This window comes from Erpetoichthys calabaricus, chromosome 3 (genome assembly GCF_900747795.2).
Source record: "Erpetoichthys calabaricus chromosome 3, fErpCal1.3, whole genome shotgun sequence".
In the NCBI taxonomy this organism is placed as follows: Eukaryota; Metazoa; Chordata; class Cladistia; order Polypteriformes; family Polypteridae; genus Erpetoichthys; species Erpetoichthys calabaricus.
In genome coordinates this window covers 191,978,974-191,993,690 of record NC_041396.2, presented here as the reverse complement: position 1 = coordinate 191,993,690, position 14,717 = coordinate 191,978,974, and the positions used below count along the sequence as shown (strand labels likewise).

General features: G+C 35.4%; 1 protein-coding gene across 2 annotated transcripts in view; it reads left to right on the top strand.

Moving 5' to 3' along the window:
- Positions 1-14,717, top strand: part of crybg1a (crystallin beta-gamma domain containing 1a) — a 359,825-nt gene that overhangs the window by 216,848 nt on the left and 128,260 nt on the right. For both annotated transcript variants that reach the window (XM_051925340.1, XM_051925341.1), the window contains one exon: positions 6,729-8,395. In XM_051925340.1, coding sequence (XP_051781300.1) covers positions 6,729-8,395 — 1,667 coding nt within the window. The remainder of the gene's footprint in view (positions 1-6,728; positions 8,396-14,717) is intronic.

The window sequence follows — 14,717 nt, the reverse complement described above, 5'->3', positions numbered from 1 at the left end:
ATCCAGCTGCACTCCCAGATATTTATAGGTCTGCACCATCTGCACACAGTCACCTTTGATGATCACTGGGTGTATGAGGGGTCTGGGCCTCCTGAAATCCACCACCAGCTCTTTGGTTTTGCTGGTGTTCAGGTGTAGGTGGTTTGAGTCGCACCATTTAACAAAGTCATTGATTAGGTCCCTATACTCCTCCTCCAGCCCATTCGTGATGCAGCCCACGATAGCAGTGTCGTCAGTGAACTTTTGCACATGGCAGGACTCCGAGTTGTATTGGAAGTCCGATGTATATAGGCTGAACAGGACCGGAGAAAGTACAGTCCCCTGTGGCGCTCCTGTGTTGCTGACCACAATTTCAGACGTGCAGTTCCCAAGACGCACATACTGAGGTCTGTCTTTAAGATAGTCCACGAGCCATGCCACTAGGTATGAATCTAATCTCATCTCTGTCACCTTGTCCCTAAGGAGCAGAGGTTGGATTGTGTTTAGAGTTGAACCTTGCAACGCAGACTTGCATGCGCGCTCCAGGTAGAGGCGAAGGCGGTGACGCGCTCTGCTCTTTTTTCGCGCCACCTTTGACACGCGCCTACCAGTCAGACGCCGACGTCACGGCTCAGGTAGACAGTCGGATGCTTCAGGAATGAGAGTTCAGTCCCTGCGGCGCATTTCGTGTCGGTAATAGGTGCGTGCAGCGCTCCCACCTCAAGTTTCATACTTCAAGAATTCCATTTTTTCTTTCTTGACTGGCTTTCGTTTGTGTCTTTTCCGAGCACCGTGGGGGATCGAGCCGAAGGGCATCCTAGCTGGATTTTAGTGGTGTTTAGTGAAAGATAATACTTAAGAAACGTTTTTGTGGGTATTTTAAAATAAGTGGTAAAGAAAGTCAAAATATTTCACGTTGGGGAGGATATTTAGTTCACTATTATCACGGTGGAGCGCTCGATCGACTTAATCCGCTAGAGGTGTCACCACACTGTAAGTAAGAGGAGGTAGGTGCATTTTTAAATAAATAAGTAAAATAGACGTAGTCTCCTTGGGACGTATATGTTGTTGTCGAATGTTAAACCCCGTCCCATTGCAGTTGGCTGGCGTTTTGCAGTGTTCCAGGCTAGCTGCAATGGAAGTGGATATTTTTCAGATAGCATAAGCTCCTTGCAGCCCTTGTAGCTCTTTTGCAGCGAGATTGTTTTCCTTTCCAGATACTGTGGCTCATATTGCAGAAAACCTTGGCCGTCTACAATGAGGTGGATTTTCCAGCTCAACAATGACAAATTTCATATGTCTGTAGACCTATACTGGTAATCCGGCGCCTTAATACACTGAATGATATTTAGAAGACTTGAATATGTTTACCTGTACTGACACCAAAAATGACTACTCTTACTAGAAACTTTTATATTGCAAAAATGAAAGTTCGCAGTAGCAGATCTGTCAGCCAGAGAAGGTGAAAATGTAAAGGCAGCCATCTGCCCAAATACAGTTTTGAATGTTATACTTTATTTGCACTGTTTCAGATGAATAAAAGGTTTTATAGATTTTTAAAAGGGCTTAGTGAAGTTTTGGAGACGAAATTAGTGACCTTCACGTTTAAACCTTTTTTGTTTCGTTGCATATTTTAAGGCCGCACCCAGCTTTCTTTTTACATTATTTTCAGAAACCTACTTTCTATTTTTGTCCTGTTGTTAAAGGAAAGCTCTTGCATTCCTGTTTCACTTCTAAACTTAATAAAAATTCTACAGTTAGTAAAGCATTTACTTTTTTTTTTTGTTGCCTAGGTAAGGTAGTACATTTTAAGCAACAAGCTTGAGAAAATATTTTAAATTTAAAAAGTCAGTCAGCACACATTTTGCTTTTCTTTATAAGGTAAAGGTTTCACCCCTAATTTACATATTAAACATAATACAGTATTAGTCACTTATAATGAAGTTTATGTGAAGTGGTGCCATGCTTTGAAATGTAGAGAAAAGTTGAATTTAACTATCGGAATACATTTGAAATCTTCACATATATACAGTAGTGTATCTTTGATAGTGTTTGTGAAAGGGAACTTCAATGAGATAAAAAAAGTGTCATGTCAGACCCAAACCAGTTCTGATGGAGCATTTTGACTTCAGGAAGTAAATGGTAGAAGTAAATTTCATTTTAAATTTTCAATATGTCGACCATATCCACTTAACAAATAAATATATGTTATGAATACAACCCTTAGTTTTATTTTTTTTTATTTTTTAATGTAAGGAAACATTGCCAAAGATAGTGCTGCTACTTCAGAGACCTGGTTTTTAATCCTGAAAAGCTATAGGCTTTGTTTAGGTATATATACATGAATGTCAAATTATGTATTTTACTGTTACTGTTTTGTTCAGTCCTTCAGAGTTATGGGTTTAAATCCCAGCCCAGGTACTGCCTATGTGGAATTTGCATAGTTTCTTCTTCGCTGTGGGTTTTTTTTCCGTGTTTACACCAATGTTTCTCCCCCATGCCAAAGGTGTTTGTTATTTGGTGACTCTTAAGTTGGCATTTTATGAATGAGTGCAAGTATTTAAGTTCCCGTTTTCCCAGAGATGAACATAATGCTTTGCCCAGGTATGAGTCTCACCTTCTACCATTTGATTCCTGGAGGTGCCAGTTTCTTGTAGCCCTCAGATGGATAGATAATATGTGGATGTTACTGTATTATATTTGTAAATCCGTGTATGCTCTATAGACTTTAGTGAAGAGTGCTATATAAAAATAAACTGAAATGAATTTAAGTATGATGTTTTAAGATATGTTCAATTCTTTATCCTATGTTGCCTTATTTTAATTTCTTATTTTGTCTTTTATTTTTCTTTTCTTCATTATATAAAGCACTTTGAGCTACTTTTTGTATGAAAATGTGCTATATAAATAAATGTTGTTGTTGTTGTTGTAGTACTCTGGATACTTATTCTTCATGATTATTCATCACCTGCAATGAACATGGAAAATAAGAAGCAATCCTTTTCATTTGGTTAATTTAAAATATGAAATACTACATGTCTAGTGAAGATAATAGTACTTAACTGGAAAGCATAAAGAACTATACAAGAACTATACAAATAGAGATCATATCAAAATTGGAAAATACTTAATTTTTACATAAGAATTTTGTGGCATTGAAATTATATCAAATTTAGTATACAGAAAATAGAAAGTTTATATTTGGCTTTTTTATTCTCTAGTGCAGAAATGTAATAGTAATAAATTGTGATTTACTTAACTACATGGCCATAATCAAAGCTTCTAGCAATTTCAGTTTTTTCTTTTTTTTGGGTTCGTTCAAAACCATTCATGCTCAAAAAAAATTAAAGCATTATTTTAATTTGAATCCTCTAGCTGTTCCTTTTACTGTTGGCAAGATTAAAGATACTGATGGATGCTGCATGTTTTCAGTGTCTACTGTGCAGAATGGGGAATACTCTACTCTATTTTTGATGAAAAATAGCTAGGTCCCTTACATTGCAAAAGATGCTACAAGACTATTTTTAAAATGTTGAATAAAATATCACTAACAAGTAGTTTGTATTGTTATACCTTAACAGAACAACCAAAAAAAATTCTTAATGATTTTATATGGGTATTTGAATATAGAATACCAGTAACAGCACAAATACACTCAACTTAAGCATTCATAGTTTTCATACTCTTTTTCTGTATGTTTAGCATTCGTTTGCTCAGAGGTTGATGCGCTTGCTGCTTCCTGAGCAGTCTCTTCTTTTCTCCACCCTAGTGGCCCGCTTCTTCTCTTCTTTCGTCAGCATCTTTTCGTGTTAAAACTGATTAAGTCAGTGTTTGTGTTGCAATTATTTAGTACATTTTCTTTAATTTTTCACTTAAGCTGGCACTTAAGTCTTCAATCTACCTCAAGAATAATTTAAGATATGAAGAGGTAGAGGAAGTGAGAGCGAAGGTGGTAGGGATGAGAACGGCGCCTATGTGCATGCCCCATATGCCCGCCCTGCTCCCGAGAGTTGATTCTACAATAACATAAAATAAAACTAAAAAGAGAATTAACCTTGGAGGTCAATCATCACCCTGAAAGCAGATAGTAGACATCACATAGTATATGTGTATGATATTTGGTTAATTCCTAAACTGAGGCAATTTTAAATTTACAGTCCACCAAGTGTAAATTCTTAATTTCTATAATTCTATGTGCTTCAGTGTGTTATGTCTATGTTGCACATTCTGTTGTGATTAAGTGCAGTGCTAAAATGGAAACAAACGGGTAGGTGAGTCCTAAACATGTGACAGATTTAATAGCGGGAAACATACATGTGTCATTGAAGAAATTATAGTATTTATAAAATAATATATAAATGTATGTATTATTGATTTGCCAGACCAATTTTGTTTTTCAGTTGTCTGGCTGGGTACCACCCTAGCACATTACATTCTGGGCAAATTAACAAATGCAAAGTTTACTATAGGCTTTAGGCAAATATATGTGTGACATATACTGTGATGTTATCAACAAAAATCTGAGATGATTATAAAAAAACCCAGCAATTATATGCGCACCCTTGCAAGCACTTGGGTTTTTCCTTAACTTGATTTAAAAGATAACTTTGACTTGAGGAATACCAAACTTATTTCTCCATAATCATTATATATGTTAATTTACCACATGAAATTACATTGTAAAGTGAAGCATTTTTTACAAATGTAAAACATGCCTACCCCGATTTTGCTTTTTAAAATGGAGGTGAAAAAACATGAAAAAAGCCTTAAAGCTTACCAAATGCGTCCACTTTGAAACAGCTATGGTTTTGATACAAGATAATGTGTTTTCTGTCGTTCTAAAGTGTGCTTGTATCAAAAAAGGTAAATTGGAAATAAAAAATTTTATGATTCCTGTTTGTTTGTCCACTTACAGCAGGCATCATAGGTGACGTTTTGACAGCTGCCCCGCCCCAATTTGGCAAATTTCCAAAGCTTCCAAGGCTTTGTGTCTGCAATTCTATTTTTTCAATGGTTATGTTCTGTCATGGCTTGTAACAAGCAGATGCCTGCATAGTTAAATTATATGATTATTTTTTCCTAAATGGTGCTATCTTTTCACCTATTACTTTCTGTGTTGTTATTTTCCATAGTTTGTGAAGGAAGATTAACGCTGAGTGACAGCATGGTGATGAGGAGTGCTGATAAGAGTTTCAATGTATTTTGCACACATAACAATAAAATTGAACTGAACTGATTACACTACATTGTATTTTTGTAAAATCTTTAGATTTTGGAAAGAGCTAAGCCACCTGCATGTCATTACTAAGTCTACAGGGCCAATCGACACTCTCAACTATGCACTTTCCACAGTGTTTTTGTGCACAAATGATAAAATACTAAGAAAGTGAAAAAGACAGCGCGTGATAGTGTGGAACCACTATGAAACAGAAGGAATCTCCACAAACTAATTTACTAATTTTATAGGGCATGTCGAGTCACTCTTGCTAAGGAGGTAATAACAGAAGACTATGTTTTTGAGTGGGCAAACTAACTGATACTAATCAGTCAATTAATATGTGGGTATAGCATGCAAATTCTGTACACACTCCAGCAGTGTGAGGCAGGAATGACAGCTCTGCACTTCTGCTTTGCCTATGCCAAAACACATGTACAGTATTAAACCTTCTAAACTTCAACATGATTAAAACTAAATATATGCCTATAATGTCTGTTCTTTTCTTGTCACTTGATTACACGCTAGGCGCATACTCCGTCTTCTAATGCTAGACCTTTGAAGCACAAGCGTGCATGATAATATAGGGTGGCATCAGGCAATATGTTTGTGATATTACAGAATAAGATACCATATAATGAAAGACTATGAGCAATCACAAGACAGGCTTTTTTCGGTGATTAGTGTCTAGTTGTATGCAGAATGGAGACAGCGATTCACATCTGGGTATAAACAATGTGTACTCGCCAGCCATGGCGCAATACATCAGAAAAAGTTTGGCCTGGAAAATAGTATTTGGTAGGTTTTAATGATTTTGTTTTCATATTGGGATCCCGGTACCCTTTACCTCCACAAAGGTAAATAAATAAATGATAAAAAAGTGCTTTACTTTAGAACACAATTTGACACGAGAAATTAATATATACTGTACCTTTATTGGGGGGAAAAAGCTTTGAGTTGAGAAATATTGAATTTATCTTTTAAGATGTGTGGAGGCATGTGGATGCATATCATAAGATACATGCAATTATTTCTTTATTTAAATATATTAATGTGTGATTTACTGCCCCTTCTTTGACATATTTTAGTTTCTCTGCCTATGTTGTTGCTTGGCAATGAGTGAATGTCATGTCAGTCATTTATATTGCTTGTTAAAAGAAATGTACTAGTAGCCATCATTCCATTGAATCTGTGTTGTTCCTAAAACTAAATCCTCATCTGTTCCAGCCTTTGGTTTTAATTTTTGATCCCTTGATCCATGGTTTGACCAAGGGCAAAAAACCTGCCTGTCCATCCAGAAATCCATCTCTATCAAGAAAAAGAGAAAACATTATAGAAGAATGTGAAAAAAGACCTGGGTGTACTCTTTTGTTGAGAGCTAAACTTGATACTGGTTAAAAGACTGGAATTTCTAGGGGTGTTTTAATGAAATGTTCCCAAAAATGAGCAACACTTGGCACTTTTTCTTTAAGCTTTTGCCTTGTTTCATTCCTGCAAATGTGTTTTAACATGTCATACCCCATTTTCTTTTTAGAATCGATCTTCATCTGATGAAAAACCTAAAGTTTTTGAAAGATTTGGCAACTTCTTTGGATCAGGAAGAAAAAAAAAGAGCAAGGGTTCTTCTGATGGCTTCTCTGAAGAGAATACTTCAAGTACTGAGCCTGCAGTCCTTGGGCAGAAGAATGAAAAGTCATCTATACCTGACGATTTAAGCTATGAGCAAGAGTTTCCAGTGCTGTCAGTGTCATCTTCAGGTGAAGCTGGTGCAAAGGATCATCAAGTTAAACAGTCTGTCGAAGTATTACAGGTCACAGAATTAAAAGGAAACACCATTGACAAAAGCACACTTAGCAGTTCTACTCCAGTCACTTCATTTTTTCAGGAAAACGCATCTTTTTTGTTAGAGCAACCTGAGACCCATGGAACAATCCTCACAAGTCTACAAAAGGCTGGAGAAAACACAACAGTTGAGAAGAACGTGAAACATATTCGGACATTGCCTGTCAGGCTTGGATCTGCTTCTGATTCTGATTCAGAAAAGACAAATTGTTCGCCAAAGAGACTTCATGTTTTTGTAGAAGAGACAAGTATAAGTAGCAGCACAGAAAGCTTAAGGGGTCAAATTGGAGAAAATGCAGTAACTAAGGAGTTTGATAAAGGATCCACTTTAGAATCTGACCTCCAGAAATTTAAAACTACAGCAGAGTCTGGATTTTCAGAGCTGTGTGTAGCTAAGCAATTGTCTGCACCAGAGCAATTAGCTGATCTTCAACATATAGACAAAGCACCATTAGATAGCCATTGTTTGAAAAGTGACATCACTCAGTCTAATGAGCAAGACACTGTTCATTTTGCTCACTCCTTTGGATACAATGAACAACTGCAACAGGGCTGTATAGATTCTTCAGAAATAAAGTTAAAAAAAGAAGCAAGACAAGTACTCACTGTGGAGGTATTCCTGCAGCCTGATAACGAGAGTGTCCCAATTGAGGAGAGTTGTACTGCTGAACAAGCAGAAATGGGCAAAAAAGGATTAAATGACAAAAACAGGCGAAGTGAGAAACGAGGTTCCATAAAACACCAGGAAAACCAACAGTCTACTCAGGGAAAAACAGATACAATACCACAGTCTGTGGGCAATGATGTTGAACCTGCTGCACAGGCACCTGAAGTAGAAAATGGCACGTTATCTGCTATAGAAATAGAGATGGGAATTAACGGAAATGAATCACGAGAAATAATGGGTCAGCAGCTTCCAGAACAAAAGCTAGAATTACAAAGTGAAGACAGTTGTTTCCCCACAGCGTCAGCTTCAATGAATAGCTTAGCCCAGCAGAATGAATTGGCTATCTTGGCTGTTCACTCTGAAGCTGAGCCTCAGGGTGACACACCTGTATCTACAACAAATAGTATGCAGGGAAGTAAAGTAAACACAGGCACACATCAGGAAGAGTGTCAGACTTCCGTCACAGTAGAACTTCAGTGCCGTAAAGGAGAACCTTCAAAACAGACCTTGGAATGCTCCACATTCTCATTTAATGCTCCACAAGGGGATGAGATCATCTGTGGAAAAGATGGCGATCTACAGCTTCATGGTTATCAAATTGAACATAAAAATATCAGAAAGGATTCCAGTGAAAGTCATATGAAAGGAGTAGCCAAAGCACATGTGTCTTCACAGAAGTCTGAAATAAAAATGTAAGTATTTCAATTTATTTTTTGGGCACTTGGTGGTGATGTGAAAAACTAAATCAGAAAAATGTTCTTCCAAATTACAATGCATTTTAATTAGTATTTTAGGCCCACTAAAAAAGTTACAAGTATAACCACTCCTACAAAGCTTCTGAATGAGTCATTCTTTTTGTCTTTAGGCCTGAACAAATGCTTGCTGTTAAAAAGGAAAGATTAAAGTTAAATTAATAGTAACCATCAAAAGAGTAAGAGATTACATAGGGAGGTCCAACCTGTAAGATGAAAATAAAATGTTTTCTGGTATATTTGCCAGACTTTGTTGTGCAAGATGTTTAAATGTGTAGAAGTAAAACATAATGGATTTTTGGACACATTTCCTTTTACTTTAGGTTACATCGAATATTAAATGCAGTTACCTCAGATATCACCAGTTAACACAGAAATAATAAAATACATAATTAGCACATTAATGATCTTAGGCCATGTTGCAACAGAGGAGGCTGAGGCAAAAAATCAATGTGCTTTGAAGGCACTAAATATCAGTGTTCATCCAAGTAGCAGCATGTAATAGTAGAATGTCCAAAAGCAAAGCCCATAGGTTTGGGGCCAGATCTTCTTTTTAAGCTGTGAAGTTGCTTCAGCACTTACTTTAAACTGCTTGTTAAAGCGAAAAAATTATATTGTATCTATGCAATTAGGAATGTTAGCAGTTGTGAACCATTTTGCACTTCTTTATGTTTAAACAATATTTTAAGATATTAAACACTATAAACCAGAAGATTTCAGCAATTATTTAAAATTCCATTACTTGAGATTGAAAGATGTGGACCACATCGTTTCAGGAAACAATGTATCATCAGTGAATGGTTTTATTGTACACAGCAGCATAGTTTTTATTATAGCCAGCAAACACTACATCAATCAATACTTCAAAATCAAATATACCTCAGAGTGCACACAGTAAAATGTATGAGTATTTTACTGCAAAAAAGGTACATGTAAAGTAGCTCTCTAAGACAGCAAAACCACTGAACCCTTCCTGCACTTTTCCTATCCACTGATATTGGGCATTGTTAAATGAAATATTTTGCTGAGAGTAATGTGTAGAAACCAGATGTTTTGGGTTGCTACAAGCATTTAAAAGGAAATTATTACAGATTTTCACATGATTTAAGCATAACATTTAGATTTGTAATGTGAAGACAAAAGGTTTATATATCTAATTTGGAAGATCATTTTAAATCACAGAAAGGAAATTTATTTAGTGTCTTTTAAAGACATAAAATAGTTTTAATAGTGTTCATGCCTAAGTTAGCACTTTTTGAAAACTGAACAGGACATACAATTAGAAAATGAAGTGATACAGAAGGAATATTTGATCAAAAATATGTAACTGGATTTATTACTTTAAATCAGTTGTAATAATGATAAAGGTTTGTCGTCTTAGCCTTTTCACCTATGTAAAATTCTGTTCAATTATCAATGATTTAGTGAATTTAATTTCAGTTACATTTTTTGCATGTGTTCTTTCTGTTTTGTTTGATGATTGTATATATCACTTTGTTGTAGCCATGTTCCTTGTGAGTAGATCCTGTAAAGTTACACTATTATGTCCTTTGCCATTTATGATTTTATATGTCTTGACTAGGTTTTATATGTGGGGAAATGGTTTCGTCCTAACCAATATTCTGTGTTCTTTAGCTGGCTTATAGACATGCATTTCATAAGAACATCTTGTCCCTCCCTACCTCCAGGCTCTTCTGACCCCAGGGAATAGATGAGAGCTGTGTAATTAGCAGTTTCCTTTCCTCTGTTTAAAAAACAGAGCCCTGAAATGATAATTCTTTGAAGTGGAGAATGGTTCTTGCATAGTTGTAGAAAAGGAGAAGAAAAAGAAAAATAGCCTATTTAGCAGGTTGCTGGAATGCAGAATAATTGAAAGCCATGCACCCTTTCATTCATTTTCTGAAGTAACGTTTTCAATTTTATGGTTACTTGGGGGGACAGAAGCGTTTTATCCAGGATGCATCAGGTACATGCAAGAATATACTGTACATACTGAAACCATCACAGACCAGTTTAGAGTCTCCTGTTAACCTATTATGCAAGTTTTGTTTTGGGCAGCTTTTTAAAAGGCGATCATTACTTCTTATAACTTACAGGGATATATCATGTAAAAAATTTTAAATACTCTTAAATAGATTTTTGAGAGCTAAATTGTATTTGTTGAAAATAACACACAGTCTGTAGTACTCATTTATTGAAATGTCAACTGGGGACAACACTTACAATGTCAGGCAGAGAAGACAGAGAGCACTTACATTTTATATTGCTATATTTTGACTGTTACTGATAAATAATAAATGAATGTTCCAGGCCTTAAAAAATATATATCTTCTAATTTTATTGTTATTTTAAGGTCTCCGTTTTTGATTTATTTTTAAAACATTGATATAAGACTTATTTCTGATCTTCTCTCTCAGAAAGCATTTGTCAATATTGTTAAATCGCTTATCCTAAATATTTTTACTTGTACAGAATATTTGGTAGGTACACGTTAAAAATATCACATTTTAATTAGGCAGGACTGGCCAGACTTCTCATTCTGTGGCCCTGCTTATGAAAACAAGCTGCCCTCTGAAATATGGTTATACCCTCTGGATAGACCAGCACAAAATAGCCATATACAATTACAATTTAAGGAATGCTTTTAATATAGACTTTTAGTGCTGTTTTCCAGGTGGCTTTTCAACAGCATGTGAATAATAAATTGATTTTTTTTCTTCATTTTGTAAGAACTTTGGAAGGATTACTATTTATATAATAGACTAAGGAACTCCAGCTAGAGATTTCATATGTGGACTGCTTAAGGAATTTTGTGAGTATCTGAATGCAACATGTTAGTTGTGTTGTGTCATCTGACACTCTGGTGCAATAAAAAGCTGAAATGTGTGCTGCACCCAGACAAAAACAAAGACCACCAAGATAAGGAAAAACTATAGTACAGTATTTTCATCACAGATAACAAGTATTCACCTTGTGGAAGGTTTAGACTTTTTGCACACTTTGTCATGGTAGGCTGTATGCCATTTGTGATTTTTAGCCAGAACTAATTCAACTGAAGTAAAATAATACATGCTGAAACTATCTTGCTTTTAGCTGTGGTCACTTGTTACACACAAGGATGAGGCTATTCATTACCTGTATACAAAAAAAGAAAAACGTCAGAGGAAAATGACTTGAATATGCAAATACAAGTTTTAGGAATTCAGTCTGGGTGGGAGGTAGGGTGGATGGGAAACTGCCAGCAAGACACAATAGTCCTTAATTACATCTGAGTACAATTCAGTACATGTTATCTCTTGCCTGGTTTCCACTGGATTGTACTATTCATAAAAGGAAGTATTTTTAAAAAATGACCAACATTAAGTCACACAGTGAAAGTTTCTGAAAAATTCTGAAACGTTTTGGGGAAAAAAATGTCTGTTAAAACTGTTAAGTTGAGATCTTTAATGTGAAAGCAAAGCAGGATGTTTGTTGCAAACCAAATACAGCTCAAACCTCACGTATCACGATCCTGCCATCAAGTATGGTATTGTCGGCATTATACATTGATGTTGTTTTTCAGGAAGAGAAACTGACTCGCAAATCTAGGGCACTACGAATGGAGCCAAACATAGGCAAATTGTTGATAAGAACCTAAAGATCTGTGTTTATAGTGAATAATCATAGTAATGAGCCTAAGCATGCAATAATACTACTAAGGAATGGCTTGAAATAAGGCTAGCATTCTGAAATGTCCCAGGCACATGTTAAGACTTAAATTCATGTGGAAAACCTGTTGTATGACCTGAAAATTGCAGTCCACGGATCCACCAGTTGGAGAATATTTGCATAGTAGAATTGCCAGAAATTCCAAAAGGTGAAATGCAAACCTCATTAAAACGTGTCCAAGAAGACTTGCAGTATAGCTAGTGGGCAGATAATTTTATAAATAGGAAATGTACATTTTTCATTCAGAAGAAACAAATATTCTTGACAAAATATTTTTTGATTTGTAAATGTGTCACAGTTGTTTATTTTTAGTAAAGGAAGAGAAAATTATTCAGTGCATTAAGACCTGGAAGTGTAACAGAAATAATTTTTTAAAAATTCAAGGGGTTAAGTATTTTCTGAAGTATCACATTTTGGCCTTGAATGGATTCCTAGGTGGATTACAATTTGTGTTTCTGCCTGGGTTTTTTCAGTTACTCTTGCTGTCTTTTTTTCTTACAAATTCTAAAGATGTCAATGTTTGGTAATTTGTTGATTTTAAACGTACCCATTATGAATACATGCATGTTTGTGTTTCCTTTGTAATTGACCTGCCCCTTCAAATGCTGATTCTTGCCTTGTGTTTGATGTTGGCCGAATATTCACTAGCAATTTATGATGCCATTACACAAATAGAGGTTTTAGAAAATAAATAAATTGATGGATGTCCCCAAGAGTGGCTGCTTGTAACAAATGAGTGTTGATGCTATTAAAGTCAAAGGTATGGAAATGTAAACAACATCATAATGTAGAAATGTATTTTAATCTTAAAATACCATCTTGATCACAAAAACATTATTGGATTTTAAATATGAAGATATTGACTTAACAAGTTAAACATAGCATAAGAAAGGTTAACAAGAGAAGAAAAATATCAGTAAGCCAAAAAAAATCATTGCTTTTCACAGGTATGTGTTTGCAAGTCGAAGTAGTTATTTGTCCTCATCACTTCCAAAAATAAGTATACATTTTTAATTTTTTTGCAGGTTTTAGAACTTTATATCTTACTTTCTTGACAAATACTTGAGCATTTCAACACCACCTTGTAATAACTTCTACAGTTAAGGATTGCACTCAAACCAGTGCATCCTTCAGGAATTTTCCTTTTGGAGATTATATGGACATATTGCACCAGGGCAAATATTGTAAAAAGAAGAGAAACTCTTACCTGCATTTGAGTTTCCTGTCATATTCCACACTTCATAGTATTTGTTATATAATGCAGTTTAAAATTTACATTGTAGAAATATGCAGAAAAAAGATATTTTCAAAGAAGTGTCCCAAAATAATATTTGATGATACTAGCTTTAGGGGAGTGACAGTGTGTTGTGTGCTACTCACGCACTAAAGTAAAAATTACACATGATAATAAACATTAACATTGAAGGGCTACGGTACTCTCTTCCTGAATACCACTTGAGAAATTAGGCAGGAAGTGTACTATAACACAACTTGACTGTACATCTCTAAAGACATTTTTATGTTAAGGTAAAGTATGAAAGTTTGTAACTGAAAAAATGGAGCTAAACACTTCACTTTTTCTGTTTTTGTTTCTAAGCTTCAAATCCTGCCTAAAAAAGGTGGTGAAGCACAGCTAGTGAAATACGAGTAACAGATTCTTTATCAAAACAGAGTAAACTTTATGGAGTATCAAAAAACAAATAGATAAAACACACAAGCATGTTTATTGGTATTCTGGCTCAAAGCTCAACACATGAGAATTCTTCAAGCCAGCATACTATTCTTGTTAGTAAATGCTGTTTTGGCCACAGTTTGCAGGATTTGAGTAATATATTTTAACACACTATGCATTTTATACTTTAAAATGTTAATAACTTTCATGGAGCTTGAATTGCTGTGCCAATTAGTACCAAACATATAAAAATGGAACAGATATGTAACACCTAGTTTGAAAGCCTAGACTAAGAATTTTCTATGTGTCACTTGGCAAATGCAAGAGATTTCAATAACATTGGACATGCTGCAGATCCATTGTATGTGCATCCTTACCAAGGAATGTTAATGTGGTGCCATTTATACATGATTTCAAAGCTCCTGTACTGTCAAGTTTTCATTTAATGAGATAAATATATTTGTAGTAAAGCTGTTTCTTTTTGGAGCCGTGACTCGTTTGGTTCTGGTGTTTCAGAAGCGCGTTGTAGGCGCCTTCGTTCATTGTTTTTATCCATGCAGTCTTGTTTTTGTTTTTCTGTGGGTGTGTTGTTAACTAGAAGTCGTTTGCTGTTAGGAATCATAATTGAACCCCTGACCGCAGGCACTGTGTAGTAGCTGACTGCTGACACTGTCAGTAGTCACCACTACCTCAAGTTTAAATACATAGACATATATAGATAGACGCCGCATTCACTGTGTTTCCCAGTAGACACGATACGTCAGCCTTATTGCGAGTGGCAAAAGTGCCATTTAAACTAATACAGGTAGACGTGGAAACCGGGTTTTCTGATGGAAAAAACAATAACGTTTAAAACAGTATCGTTTACATACAACAGATTTT